Genomic DNA, 15,710 nt, shown 5'->3' on the forward strand with positions numbered 1-15,710 from the left:
GGCTGTTTCTTTTGGTATAGGTTATGGTTCCAGTAATGCCTTGTGCTTTATTTCTCAGTATCTCTGGGGTTTCTGACAAAGCAGACATTTTACTTGGACATCCATTCAGATTAGCCTCTGACTTTGCAGTCAGTGGTCCCGAGCCCGGCTGGTTGAGCAGCAGTAGAAGGTAGCGAGGCTCTTCTCCCTCATGACTTTTCCTTATTCTAGATTTTGTTGCAGTTTGAAGGAAGCAGTTTGTTTCGCTTTTTAGCCATCTCAAAGTTCCTCTCTCTCTCTCTCTCTTTCTCTGAGCACAATCTGATGCTGAAATTTGAGGTATCAGTAGGTGCTGTTTATTTTTTTTAGTAGGTGCTGTTTAAAGAAGTTCATTTATGGGCAATTAAATAACATGCCTGTCAGCCCAGATTTGATGGAGAACAGGGGGACTTTTTTTTTTTTTCTTTCAGTGCAATGAAGTTTAATTATTTCCCCGTTCCTTTTAACTCTTTTATTATTTAGAAAACAGATCTTTTTTTAAATTTTTTTTTTTAAGTCTACATTGTTTATTTTGCCTCCTTTCCATGTATTTTCTGTATGTTTACTGGTAGAAGGTGAAGTGGGATGGGGCGGGGGCACTGAGCTGGAACGACAGAGGGATATTTATGTTATGTTTGGTTTTAATTTTACATAATTTTTAGGGATATTTATATCAGTGGTTTCAGCCGCTCCAAGCACTGCAGAGAGAATAATCATAGGTGATGCTAAAATTGACCCCTCTCCAGGTGGTCACTGGCATCTCATATACTGTCTGTCCTGGACCAGCACAAATACTGACGACAGTAGCTGCGAGTTTGTGTGTCTACAGGTCAGAAGTTGTCCAGATCTCTCCTGAATCCTGGAGCCCAAAGTAAATAACCACTTTCTGTGTGCGACTTACACAGGATATGTCATTGAGGGAGGTGGGGGAGATAGAAAGGAACTCTCTCTTCCTGTGCTTTCTTCCTAAAGATTGTTGAGTAGCCGCTACGTCGTATCCGACTCTTTGTGACCCCATGGACTGTAGCCTGCCCATCTCCTTTGTCCGTGAGATTTCCCAAGCAAGCATACTGGAGTGGGTTGCCATTTCCTCCTCCAGGGCGTCTTCCCAGTCTAGGGATCGAACCCATGTTTCCTGTATCGGCAGGTGGACCCTTGACCACTGAGCCCCCTGGGAAGCCCTTCTTCCTGAACACCTGTCAATTTCCATGCCATCCGTTTTCTGTCTTTTCTCTTTCTATGCAGATGGCTGAGGGTACCTTGGACATAGTTAACACTCCGTGTGTGTTTGTGTGTAATTATATACATAAATATGTATTGGTTGATAGAACAGAAAGAACTAGTATTTTGGTTGTGAACTAAAGTTAATGTCATACGTGTGTGAAGGAAGCTGTGTGGCACAGAATGTTTAAGTTGGCATGTTGGGTGGAAGTGGATGGATGGAAAAAGAACAGAAAGCAAAAGAAGTAAATGAACCACAAGAGAAAATCAGAATATTTGTGAGAATTAGGTAGGGGTAGAAATCATAAAAAAAAAAAGTGACTAGCGGTAGCAGCTCCAAGACTCCCTTCAGTGGCAGCCAAGGCCCACACTTGGGCACAACCTAGCAGCCAGCTGGAGATGGTCCTCAGACCTCAGCCTCTGTGAGTGTTTGGGCAGCGGAGTTGGAGCAGTTGGTATTTTATGAAAAGCCGAGGCTCGAATAAGAGGGTGAAAATAGAATAATTTCACGTTCTAAGATGAGAAAGGAAGATTTAGGCTTCCTCCACGTCTATTTCTCTTGGTCAATGGAATGAAGAAATAACCTGCAGAACACATTTCCATCTCTCTGGTCGATGGAAATTTCTACAGAACAGACCCAAATGATTCACTTACTGTGTGAGCGGAGCCCTCAGGGGATGCTATTTTTCATTAAGTCATTTCCCGTCCTGAATTAGAGAGGAAATGTTTTGTGGAGTAAACCTGAGGAATAAGAAGTTACTTGAAATATTACAAGTGGTCCACTTAAGTGCACATTGAAAGTGAAAATCGCTCGGTTGTCTCCAACTCTTTGCAACCGCATGGACTGTAGCCCACCAGGCCTCTCTGTCCTCGGAATTCTCCAGGAAGAATACTGGAATGGGTAACCATTCCCTTCTCTGGGGAATCTTCCCAACCCAGGGATCGCACCCAGATCTCCCACATTGCAGGTGGATTCTTTACCATCTGAGCCACCAGGGAAGCCCAAGAATACCGGAATGGGTAGCTTATCCCTTCTCCAGCGGATCTTCCCAGCCCAGGAATTGAACCCAGGTCTCCTGCATTGTAGACAGATTCTTTACCAGCTGAGCTCCCAGGGAAGTACACATGAGCATAGACTGAAACGATGAATGAGTAAGCTTGGAGGAAGTTGGCTTTGGAATTCTATATTTCAGAGAGTAAGAAAGAATAAGCCCTAGTTTACCCAGAGCTTCATGCAGCTTCTAGCCATCACTATAGACAGGGCCTTCCCACTGAGCACAGAGATTGGGTCTTTGTTTGGCTAATAAGTGTTCTTGAGTTAATGAATAGAGTGGGGTTAGATTTAGTTGGGCTTTTTCGTAAGCCTGTTTGCAGGACATAAAGTAATCACTCTAGCGATCCATTGTGAATTGAGGTGAGCATAGTGGCGGCATATACCTGTGAGTAGTTTGACAGTGGATGGAGCTGTGTTGACTGCTTTTTGTGTTATTTGGGCTTGGCCTTAGAGAACAGAGTAGATGCAGAGTGTCGAGAGAAGAACCACCATTGTTGAGAATGAGAAGGCTTAAGTTCTAGTGCCATGTTTTTGAGTTAACTTCTGTCTGACAGTGGGCGGATCCCCAGATCAGAAGTTTCGCAGACTAGGTCAGTCGGTTATTTTTCAGGAGCTCGAAGGAGATGGCACTGTTGAAGGAGTCCCTGCTGGAGTGAATCTTCCAGAATCTCGTGGGGTGTAGGGATTAGAATTATATGTGTTGTATGTGTGTGTGTGTGGAGGGGGGTGGTATGTGTGTGTCTCTTTGCCCAGATGAGGATCACTGCTGTAGTGAACTTGATTATTAATGGAATGCCATGTCATTTGATTGATGGGGATCAGGCTGCGTTGGGGGAGGTTGAAAAGCATTGGATTAGATAATTTCTAAGGACTCTCCCAACCTTAAAAATGTCAATTGTCGGGAAATGAAATTTGGGCTTGGATGACGAGAGTTCAATCCCTGGGTTGGGAAGATCCTCTAGAGCAGGAAACAGCAACCCATTGCAGTATTATTTCCTGGAAAATTCCAAGGACAGAGGAGCCTGGCGGACTACAGTCCATGGGGTTGCAAAGAGTAGGGGCTTGAACTTGAAATCAGTTTTGTGTAAAGCAGAAACTCTCTTTGCATGCCTCAAGGGGAAAGCTGGTGGTAGAAATTGCTGTACAGTTTGCCTCTAGACTATAGTGAGAAGTATTTTGAGGGGGGGGAATAGGATGGATCAATGTAATTTTTCTCTCCATGTAGAGTTGTTATTGAAGTAACAGCTTATCTTATTTTGCAGTCCTAAAGTAATAAATAAAACATTTATGGCTCAGAATAAATTGAGAGCATCCCATTTCCTGCAGTAGCAGGCATGTTCAAATTCTTTTAAAGCCTCAGGCAGGGTGACATCAGCAGATTTTTTCTTCATTTTCTAATCCAGAAGCTTCTAATTTCTTTCTGTATAAGAACCCACATTTTAGTACTGAGCAGATCTTCAGGGACCCTTTTTGATATGACTACATTTTGCAGCACCTCTTTTAAATTGTGTTAAACTTCAGTGCTCTCGGGAGACAGCATGCTGTAGTGGAAGGAGTGTGGGCTTGGAATTTGTATACAATACTTGTTTTTTTCCTGGTGGCTATGTCTTTGGTTCATATTCAAATTCTTGACCTATTAGCAGTCTGGAATTTCTGAGTTCCTGATTTAGTCTTTCTAGAGGGTTCTAGCTCCATGACCCTCTCCCACAAACACACACACCCACATCCACCCACCCCCTTGGGTCTTCTTGATCCAGTCAAGGCTACCCACTCCAGTATTCTTAAACTTCCTTGGTGGCTCAGCTGGTAAAGAATCCGCCTGCAATATGGGAGACCTGGGTTCCATCCCTGGATTGGGAAGATCCCCTGGAGCAGGGAACAACTACCCACTCCAGTATTCTGGCCTGGAGAATTCCATGGACTGTATAGTCCAGTTCAGTTGCTTAGTTATGTCTGACTCTTTGTGACCCCATGGACGGCAGCATGCCAGGCTTCCTTGTCCATCACCAACTCCTGGAGCTTACCCAAACTCATGTCCATCAAGTCAGTGATGCCATCCAACCATCTCATCCTCTGTCGTTTCCTTCTCCTCCCACCTTCAATCTTTCCCAGCATCAGGGTCTTTTCAGAAGAGTCCGTTCTTTGCATCAGGTGGCCAAAGTATTGGAGTTTCAGCTTCAACATCAGTCCTTCCAATGAATACCCAGGACTGATCTCCTTTAGGATGGACTGGTTGGATCTCCTTGCAGTCCAAGGGACTCTCAAGAGTCTTCTCCAACACCACAGTTCAAAAGCATCAACTCTTCCGCGCTCAGCCTTTCTTTGTAGTCCAACTCTCATATCCGTACATGACTACTGGAAAAACCATAGCTTTGACTAGACGGACCTTTGTTGGCAAAGTAATGTCTCTACTTTTTAATATGCTGTCTAGGTTGGTCATAACTTTTCTTCCAAGGAGCAAGTGTATTTTAATTTCATGGCTGCACTCACCATCTGCAGTGATTTTAAAACCCCAAAAAATTAAGTCTGTCACTGTTTCCATTGTTTTCCCATCTATTTGCCATGAAGTGATGGGACTGGATGCCATGATTTTAGTTTTCTGGATGCTGGGCTTTAAGCCAACTTTTTCACTCTTCTCTTTCCCTTTCACCAAGAGACTCTTTATTTCTTCTTCGCTTTCTGCCATAAGGGTGGTGTCATCTGCATATCTGAGGTTATTGATATTTCTCCTGGCAATCTTGATTCCAGCTTGTGCTTCCTCCAACCCAGCGTTTCTCATGATATACTTTGCATGTAAGTTAAATAAGCAGAGTGACAATATACAGCCTTGACATACTCCTTTCCTGATTTGGAACCAGTCTGTCGTTCCATTTTTGGTTCTAACTGTTGCTTCTTGACCTGCATACAGATCTCTCAAGAGGCAGGTCAGATGGTCTGGTATTCCCATCTCTTGAAGAATTTCCCACAGTTTGTTGTGATCCACACACTCAAAGGCTTTGGCGTAGTCAATAAAACGGAAGTAGATGTTTTTCTGGAACTCTCTTGCTTTTTCGATGATCCAACGGATGTTGGCAATTTGATCTCTGGTTCCTCTGCCTTTTCTAAATCCAGCTTGAACATCAGGAAGTTCATAGTTTACGTACTGTTGAAGCCTGGCTTGGAGAATTTTGAGCATTACTTTTCTAGCTTGTGAAATGAGTGCAATTATGTGGTAGTTTGAACATACTTTGGCCTTGCCTTTCTTTGGGATTGGAATGAAAACTGACCTTTTCCAGTCCTGTGGCCACTGCTGAGTTTTCCAAATTTACTGGCATATTGAGTGCAGTACGTCTGTATTGACTGTGTGTCTGTGTTGACTATATATGACTGCATAGTCCGTGGGATCAGAGACTTGGACGTGCCTGAGCGACTCTCACTTCACTTCTTTCACTCTTACGACTGGAGTTTCCCCTTCTCTCCTGTCCCACCCCACAGTGAGCCCTCCTCTTGCCATTCAGTGATCATGACCCTGAAACAGCATCCTCTTCAAGAACACCAGATTCTCCTGCAGAGAATAACTTTCAGTGTCTCCTCCAGAACAAAGTCTGCCTGTCTGAGCACAATGAGTCAATCTCTGCTGTTCAAACATTTGCCACTTATTTATTAAATAGTTATTTATTGAGTATCTTAGATTGCGTATAGCAATCTGTGCTCTGTGCTGTGGGAGAGAAAATGGTGAATTATCCATGACTTCTGGACAGTTATCGTTAAGGAAGAAAGATAAGACAAGCCGCTTTGTGTGTGGCGGGGTAAGGACGAGGGTGGTATTGTTTGGTCTTCGATTTTTTTTTTTTTTGAAGAGAGAGGGGAGGAAACGATCACATCCCTGGAGGGGAAAAGTGAAGTCCTTTGTGTCTTTTAGGAACAGCAAAGCATGCCATTTGCCAAGAGTAGGGGCAGCATTGAGAGCATGATGGGGATACGGGAAGGGCGCTAGCCTTATCCCCCACATTTTTCCTTTGGCTTTGAGATGAGGCGGTCTCCACTTCTCTGAGTCACTTGCTGTTCTCTGCCCAGGGTCCTGACATGCAGGCGCTCTCTTCCTGCTTCTCCGGCTTTCACCTGCTCATAGGGATGAACTTCTGCCCTCTCATCCCTCCTGTTACTATGTGTATATCTTTTTTTTTTTTTTTTTCAGGCTGCACTGGGTCTTTGTTACTGTTCACAACCTTCTTCTGGCTGCAGGAGCAGGGGCTCCTCTCTAGTTGCCATGCAAGGGCTTCTTGTTACGGTGGCTCCTCTTGATGCACAGACTCTATGGCGCACAGACTCAGTAATTGCGATGCATGGCTTAATTGTCACAGCATGTGGAATCTTCCAGACCGGGGATCGAACCGGTGTCCCCTGCATTGGCAGGCGGATTCTTAACCCCCAGGAAAGTCCAGCCATGTTCATCTTTAGTCAAGAGCTCTGTCTGGAATTCCAGGCGTGTATTTCTACCTGTCCCCTGGGTCCTCCCCCCACCCCCAGTCTCTCACCGTTGTCTCACATCAACCGATCCAGATCAAACATAGCTTCCTCCCTCCTCAGCCAGTCCTTTGTGTTGCCTTCCATCTCTGTGAAAGTGACACCTTCCGCTGGAAGGTCGAGGGGTCTCTGACCCCTCCCTACCCACGAGCCAGCCCTTAAGTTCACTCCTCAACCTCTGCTGAATCTGGGTTCTCTCCATCCCCACTACCACCTACCTGGTTCTAGTCCTTACCCTCACTGACCTGCTTTCCTGAAGAATCCTCCCTGGTCTCCCTGGATTCAGTCTTATCTTTGACCCTCGCCTTCTTGACACTGCAGCCAGAATGATCCTTCTGCGCTGTCACCCTGGTCATGTCAGTTTCCTTCTTAAAACCCTGTAATGGCTTCTTATGGCCCCCAGGGTAAAGCCCACATCCCTTAAATGGGTTCGAGCAGGCTCTTGGAGGCCACCTGTCCTGGCTCCTCCCTGGTGTGCTGCTGCAGCTGTCCTGAGCTGCTTCCGATTCTGGCCTTGGTTGTGACCTGGCACTTGCGGGCTTCTCCCATGCTTTTTCCTTTTTTGCCTGCGTTCTCCTCCCTGTCTTTGCCTGTCTGCTTTCTGTTTCTCTGCTAGATCTCAACTTCACTATCCATGTAAAAGTCTTCTCTAATTCCCTCAAGACGAGGTTAGATACCTCTATTAGACACTCCTTTTATGGAGCACATATAAGTCATATCATTTGATGACTGCCTAGCAAATTGTCTTTCTTCCCTCTTCAGACTGTAGACTTCACAAGGATGGGGAATGTCGTTATGCACCTGTATGTCATAGATACCCAGCACTGTGCCTGGCATGTTATCTATCAAGAAACATGTCTTTTACTATATCACTGATATTTACCAAGTGCTGTTCTTTGCTCCTAGATCCCAAGCTTCTTCAGGTCAGGACCAAGTCTTGTTTGTGGTGCTGTACCTGGCACTTTTGTGTTAAATCAGTTTGTTTCACCAGTTCCCTTTGGGAGCTTTATTGCACTTGAATTTATAAAAAAAAAAAAACAACAACAAAAAAACTATATGAATATAAATTCTAAGATTTATGTTAGCTGGGACTAGGAAGTGATGTTATAGCTTAATAAATGTGCTGTAAAGTATGCATCCAAAGAAATATTGCCCATTCAGTATGGTCTGGAATTAAGAAGTAGCAGCATTAAGGCATTTGAAAGCCCGCTCTCCCACTTAGCAACACGTGCTCTTGGACAAGTCAGTCTTCTTTCTCTGAGCCGGGACTTCCTCATCTGTAAGATGGGAATATACCACCTGCCTTGCAAGGTGGTTGGGTGCTTATTCCCTCAGTTGTGTCTGATTCTTTGCAGCCCCGTGGAGTGCAGCCTGCCATTCTCCTCTGTCCGTGGGGATTCTCCAGGTTAGAATACTGGATATGAGTTGCCATGCCCTCCTCCAGGGGATCTTCCCAACCCCAGGATTGAACCCAGGTCTCCCACATTGCAGGTGGAATCTTTACCAGCTGAGCCCCCAGGGAAGCCCTGCAAAGTTGTTACAAAGACTAAAGGTTTATGAAAACAACTGCCATAGTATCTGGCACACAGTAGTCGCTCTGTGGATTTTAAGTTATTTTCTTTTTTATTGCAGCAATGCTGCCATTACGGAAAACATCCTTGAAATTTCTTTTTTGAAATAGTTTTCAGAACTTGCTGTAGACCTTCAGAATATGTCAATAGGAGAAATATCTTTTCTTTTGAGGATAAGTTTGAGTTTTAGGTACAGCTTGGTTCAGAGAACGTGATCAAGGTAGTTGATACCATTTTTTGATATTTAAAAAGCTAAGTGTGATTATAATGAGGATTTCTATTGTAATGTCTAAATTGGTACATATTCTGTCTTTCTCACAGGTGGCGTTGGCAGTGCACATATTCCATTTAGCTCGTTGTAATCCAGGACGTTAACTATCAAAATACCTTTTGATTTTCAATAGCACGCTGATACATCAAGCAGTTATTAGTAAGCTCAAGAGAGCTGAGATCTTTAATAATACACTTCATCACAAGTTAACCATCAGAATTTTACTTCTAGCAAAAAAAAAATAATTGAGAAAAAATGATCCAAGATGCTACCCATATTCCTGTATCTGTTTGGGGGTCTTCCCTTTTCAGCTGGGCCCACAGGCATCAGCGTGGCTGAAATGGAGTAAGGAAGGTGGTGTCTACTAATGACCCAGAGGGTCCTGGTGCCTTCAGAGGCCTGTCCCTTGTAGAAGAAGGAGCTGGCTGGGGGAAACGGACAGATATATAGAGATAGGCGATCAGCTTTTATAGCAGCATGTGTTTGTACGGAGTAATCCACAGGATGTCTCTGTAGGATAAGACGAGGCACAGGTCATTCTGTCTACTAGGAAAAACATGTTGAGGCAAGGAGGAGGAGGAGGAGGAAGACAGTCCCGTGAGACTGGCAGCGGAAACTTGGGCAGTCTGGAAACTAGACCCAGGGTTAAATCTGCTGAGAATGCTCAGGTGACTACAAGGAACCTAGTCGTATTTATGATCCAACGGATACAGAGGGCTCTGTATTTTGCCTCATCATTGTACAGAAGGGCATGAGTGTGAAGGGTTATTACAAAGGGTTATTGACATGTAACTATTTTTAAATATTTTACTAGATTGTACCCTGAATCTGCCTCATCTTGCATGCATGTTCTGTTGACGTTAGAATAATTCACTGAGAGCAGTTGATGGAGAGGCTTGGAAAGAGCAAAGCATTTGTGACTCTTGGGTGGGGGAGGGAGATGAACTTGTAGGGCTCCCTTTGCCGTGGGCTAGTAGGGAGCAGTGTCGCTCAAGCAAGGGGGCTGAGCCTGGCTGTAAAGGCGCCTTGTGGGGTAGACATCACAAGGGATCGGTCCCCGTAAAATCTTTGTTGTAGAACCGTATGTGCTTTTCAGATACTGAAAGTGAAAGTTGTTGAGTCATGTCCGACTCTTTGTGATCCCATGGACTATACAGTCCGTGGAACTCTCTAGGCCAGAATACTGGAGTGGGTAGCCTTTCCCTTCTCCAGGGGATCTTCCCAACCCAGGGATCGAACCGGGGCCTCCTGCACTGCAGGCGGATTCTTTACCCGCTGAGCCATCAGGGTTTGAGGTACTGTGTCACTGTGATTGTAATGGGATGTTGTCACTGCCCTTAGGTTTCAGGTGGGCAGCAGAGATACTTCCTCTTAGGGAGTGCTTTCTCCTGGAAGCTGATGGCTCTGTGAAATCGGGCTTGTCCTGCAGCCTGGCTCTGGAAGAAAACTCCATAGCCTTTGACTGCAACTATAGCGAAAAGCAAAAGTTTAATTTTAATTAATATGTAGTATTTGTGTGAAAAGTATTATAAACCTATTACAGTGCATTGCTATATAGCCGCTTGTGTTAGTTGGGTACCTAGGGTAGCTTGGTTGGACTTACGGACAAACTGGACTTAGGAATGCACCCTCAAAACGTAACTTGTTTGCATGTAGGGGACTTACTATACTGTAAAGTTGCAAAATTCAAGATCTTTGATGTTATGAGAAAGGTCTAGACAGAAAATTTAAGTAAAATAACCCTTTCTCCTTTTAACTCTTCCCTCTAAATTGTTTACTGCTCATGTTTTCTGGGTATTCGTTTTCTTAACTGTTGTTAGCCAGGTTGAAGTTACTATATGAATGATGCCAGCAACCCGTGTTAGAATGGACTCTTACAAGGAGAAGATTCTGGAGCATGGTAGGCAGTCAGCCATTTAAAGTGGTCTTCGGGTATAAGTGGCCCAAACACATTTTAGAAAGCTTTATGCTGAATAGATGAGCATATTCTGATAGAACGTTTTGTTTTTGCAAGCTAAAATTTTGCCTCACGCCAGAATTTTCCATTTATGATATAATTGTGTATCTGACTGTGATATAAAAAATAAGAGATTTAGAGAAAACGCTAGCAGAAGCAACTATATTTCAAATTTATTTCTGGCAAATGACCTGAGTAATTTCTACTGAATAAGAAAAACGCAGGGTATGTGCATTCGTTTTTCTGTTGCTGCCCTAACAAATTACCACAAACTTAGAGATTTAACACCACACAAATTTATTATCTTACAGTTTTGTGGCTTCCCAGGTAGCTCTGTGGTAGAGAATCTGCCTGCCGAATGCAGGAGATGGGGCTGTGATCCCTGGGTTGGAAAGATCCCCTGGAGAAGGGAATGGCAACCCACTCCAGTATTCTTGCCTAAAGAATCCCATGAACAGAGGAGCCTGGTAGGCTATAGTCCATGGGGTCAAAAAGAGTCAGACATGACTAAGCAGAAGCCTTGTTGTTGGTGGAGTAGAAATCCAACACAGGGCTCCCTGGGTTTAACTTCAAGGTATTGGCAAGGACAGCATTCCTCCTGGAGGCTCTGGGGAGAGCCCCTCTCCTGCCTGGGTACTCACACTCCTTGACTTAAAGCCACCTTCCATCTTCAAAGCCATCAAGGTTGCATCTTTCTGACCATCGTTTCCTGGTCATATTTGCTACTGAAGTTTCTCTGCTTTTGAGGACCCTTGCAATTCCATTGGGCCCACCTACGTCATCCAGAATTCTCTCCCATCCCCAGACCCTAACTTAATCATGTCTGTAGAAACCCTGTTACTACATACGGTAGTATGTACATAAGGTTACATACGGTAACCTTTTCAGATTCTGGGAATTAGGATGTGAACATCTTAAAGGGAATGAGGATTATTCTTCCTGCTGTTGTGTGGGAACACCTAACATGGATTTCATTTGGAGAAAGTACCTTTCAGATGTGCCCATGATTTGTTACAGGTCTTAAGAAACGTTCACTTGACTATTTTAAAGAGTTATATGTACTTTAAAAAGTGATGATTTGTTTGGATTTGAACCTACTTATTAAAGCTAACGTTCCTTCTCTTTTATTTACTTTGATAGTGATAACCTACTAAGGAGAGCAGCCTGTCAAGAAGCTCAGGTAATGCTGTTTAATATGAAACAATTAAAACCCGCCTTATCTCCACCGTGCAGAAATCTCGGGCTGTTCCAGGGGACTTGCCCAGCACCTTGCATCAGTGCAGCTTGGCTGTTTTTTCCCCCACTATCAGGGGATGAATCAGGCTGCCAGCCAATTCTGAATAGAACTCGAGGAAGTTAACCATCTGGCGAAGAGCAGTTCCAACGCCCACCCCTTCAGACTTGTTTACTTCTGGATTAGTCCAAAGAACACAGAACTGGACTGGTTGGCCTTCTGGGAATTTGTTCATGTCTGCAGGTGGCCTGGAAGCTCTGGCTAAAGCCCGATTCATGCCTAAGCCGAATAAGCCCCAAGGATATCAGTTCAGAGCAGTTGTTACCTCTCAATGTTGATTCGTACTTTTAAAGCCTGTCTCTTTAGCCCAGCTGAGTCATAGCCTGTGCATTGTTATTCCCGGTCTCAGGGTGTTGCACTTAAATATTCATCTATCTAGTTAGAGTTGAATTGTTCATCCTTTCAAGTTTAAGATCACATTTCTTCCCCCCCCCCCCCAATATGCACATTATAACTTGCAGATGAATTTGCATGGTTAAGTTGCCTTTTTGTTATGTCACTTAAGCTTATGATGTCAGAAATACCAAAAAAGAAACATGAAATTAAAAAATGACAAAGGCATGATGTGTTTAGTAGAAGTAGGAGGCAGAAAAGGTTCTGAAGTGTCTTCATGGATGACAATGATAATAGACAGTGTGAACAAATTTCTCTCTTTCAGGATTCCCTAACTGTTCTAAATCCGAGTTTTAAGAATTTGATTGCTTTGTTGTTTCATCTCATGGCTCTGGGTTGTTTTGGAAATCAATTCAAATAAACTTTAGTATTAAATTTGAGGTGATCTTCACCCCAAGCTAATTTTCCATTAGTAAGTAGAAAATCATGCACGGGGAAACCTTTTGCTCTTGAGCAAAGAGTGGATATGGCACTCCCTTTCTTGTGTGAAGTATTGATACCTTCACCTCTGCTCTGAGTTCCCTCTCCTCCTCCTTTTTCATGGCCCTGTTCCTTCTGTTGTTTCTTCCCTTGCATGTTTCCCTCTTCCCACTGTTCTAATTCTCCACTTCCCAACACCCATTTAGCTCCTCGCATCTGAAAAAAGCAAGTGAATTCATCCTTACAGTCTACTCCTTCTAGTTACTTTTCCTGTGTCCGTCCCCTTTCAGTCTAAATTCTTGAATAAAGTAGGATTTTTTTTTAAGCTCACTTCATTATAGTCTCATGTATACTCCTTAATCTACTATAAACCCGAGTCCTAAGTCGCAGGTAGCTAAGGCTTCTAGAGGCTATAAACCCAGGACCAAGAGGAATAATCTAGAATTATAGATCTGGAATCTGGCCAGTTAATTAAGTCATTCCTGGCCAAATTCCAGAAATAGTATGGACAGAAGAAGAACAAATTACAATATTATATTAAGGTCTAACTCAGAGTGAAAACAGTAGAAATTATGATGTACCAGAAACTTTTTACAAAGAAACAATATGTCCTTCTGAAGTATTCAGCAGTAGAGGTTTATTTTTGTGTTTAGAGCAAGTAATAGACAGTAATGAGAAAGGATCTCCAGTGGGCTGTTAGGGAGGTGGTAGAGTCAGAATCAGTTACTTAATAAGATACTTGGTATAACTTTCATTTTTCTTCTTTGCTTTGTACTTCTGTACTTGAATTCTACCTTCTTGGCCCAGACCTGCTTCCCGACCAGTTAAGACCCGACCAGTTAAGAAATCATCTTTAGGATTTCCCTATTCTCCTTTTTGTTGACCATCTTCTACCATCCTGATGGAGCAGTGGCAGCTCTGATCAGTCCCCATCGTAACCCCTTACATCTTATCCTCTATGAGTTTGAACTCTTGTCTCATCCATTATCTTCTCTTTAAAACTGATAGAGTGAAAGCTTGGATTTTGAAGTTAGATGGATATAAATTCTGAACTTGTAATTTATTAACACTTTGACTCAATTTTTCTGAATCTTGGCTTTCTCATCTGTAGACATGGGAATATTTAATTCCTACTTGGTTTCTGAGAACTAAGAACAATATGTGTGGAAGTGGCAAATGTTAGGCACTTCAGTTCAGTTGAGTTCAGTTGCTCAGTCGTGTCCGACTCTTTGCAACCCCATGAACCGCAGCATGCCAGGCTTCTCTGTCCATCACCATCTCCCAGAGCTTGCTCAAACTCATGTCCATTGAGTCGGTGATGCCATCCAACCATCTCATCCTCTGTCATCCCCTTCTCCTCCTGCCCTCAATCTTTCCCAGCATCAGGGTCTTTTCTAATGAGTCAGCTCTTTGTATCAGGTGGCCAAAGTATTGGAGTTTCAGCTTCAGCATTAGTCCTTCCACTTAGTAAACATTAATTATATTTATTTTCCTGTACCAGTTGATGCTACTGAGTTATCATTCAGGGTTGCAAAGAAAGGAGGCAGCTAGAGTATGAGATTTATTTTTTATGTGTATAAAGATATGAAGGTAAATTGGTAACACAAAGGTTTTTCATTAATAAGCTTTAGATGGTTGGGAAGAACCCCTGGAGAAGGGAAAGGCTACCCACTCCAGTATTCTGGCCTGGAGAATTCCATGGACTGAATAGTCCATGGGGTCACAAAGAATTGGACACAACTGAGTGACTTGCATTTCACTTAAAAGGAAAAATGATTATATTCTGAAAACTAAAGACAAACTTCCCTTGTGACAGACTATGCCTTTATTGGTTGTAATAAACCTCACCATATCTTATAGAGAAAAGAAAAGTTACTTACCTGTAGTAAGTGAATGAAGTAGGTGTTTTCATATAATTCATATTTAATTATATTTAATTATATAATTCATTATTTAATAATATTTTATTAAATAATGGTCCACTTTTTTAAAAACTTTTTATTTTGTTTTGAAGTATAGCAGATTAAAAATGCAATAGTTTCAGGTGAATAGCAGAGGGACCCAGCCGTATATATACATGTATCTATTCTCCCCCAAAATGGAAAATTCTTAAAGAGGTGGGAATACCAAACCACATGACTTGCCTCCTGAGACATCTTTATGCAGGTCAAGAAGCAACAATTAGAACTGGACATAGAACAACAGACTGGTTCTAAATAGGAAAAGGAGTACGTCAAGGCTGTATGTTGTCACCCTGCTTATTTAAATTATATGCAGAGTACACCATGGGAAATGCTGGGCTGGATAAAGCACAGGCTGGAATCAGGATTGCCGGGAGAAATATCAACAACCTCAGATACGCAGATGACACCACCCTTATGGCAGAAAGTGAAGAAGAACTAAAGAGCCTCTTGATGAAAATGAAAGAGGAGAGTGAAAAAGTTAGCTTAAAACTCAACGTTCAGAAAACTAAGATCATGGCATCCGGTCCCATCACTTCTTGGCAAATAGATGGGGAAACAATGAGAACAGTGAGAGAATTTATTTTTGGGGGGTTCCAAAATCACTGCAGATGGTGAGTGCAGCCATAAAATTAAAAGACACTTGCTCCTTGGTTGGAAAGTTATGACCAACATAGACAGCATATTAAAAAGCAGAGACATTACTTTGCCAACAAAGGTCCATCTAGTCAAGGCTATGGTTTTTCCAGTGGTCATGTATGGATGTGAGAGTTGGACCATAAAGAAAGCTGAGCACTGAAGAATCAATGCATTTTTTTTTCATTTACTTTTATTAGTTGGAGGCTAATTACTTTACAATATTGTAGTGGTTTTTGTCATACATTGACATGAATCAGCCGTGGACTTACATGTCAATGCTTTTGAACTGTGGTGTTGGAGAAGTCCCTTGGATTGCAGGGAGATCCATCCAGTCAATCCTAAAGGAAATCAGTCCTGAATATGCATTGGAAGGACTGATGCTGAAGCTGAAACTCCGATACTTTG

At 42.9% G+C, this 15,710-nt stretch overlaps 1 protein-coding gene across 1 annotated transcript in view; it reads left to right on the forward strand.

Moving 5' to 3' along the window:
* AGK (acylglycerol kinase) overlaps nt 1-15,710 on the forward strand; it is an 86,916-nt gene that overhangs the window by 20,086 nt on the left and 51,120 nt on the right. Inside the window, exon 3 of the mRNA XM_043463893.1 lies at nt 11,739-11,778. Coding sequence (XP_043319828.1) covers nt 11,739-11,778 — 40 coding nt within the window. The remainder of the gene's footprint in view (nt 1-11,738; nt 11,779-15,710) is intronic.

Source organism: Cervus canadensis, chromosome 3 (genome assembly GCF_019320065.1).
Source record: "Cervus canadensis isolate Bull #8, Minnesota chromosome 3, ASM1932006v1, whole genome shotgun sequence".
Taxonomy (NCBI): Eukaryota; Metazoa; Chordata; class Mammalia; order Artiodactyla; family Cervidae; genus Cervus; species Cervus canadensis.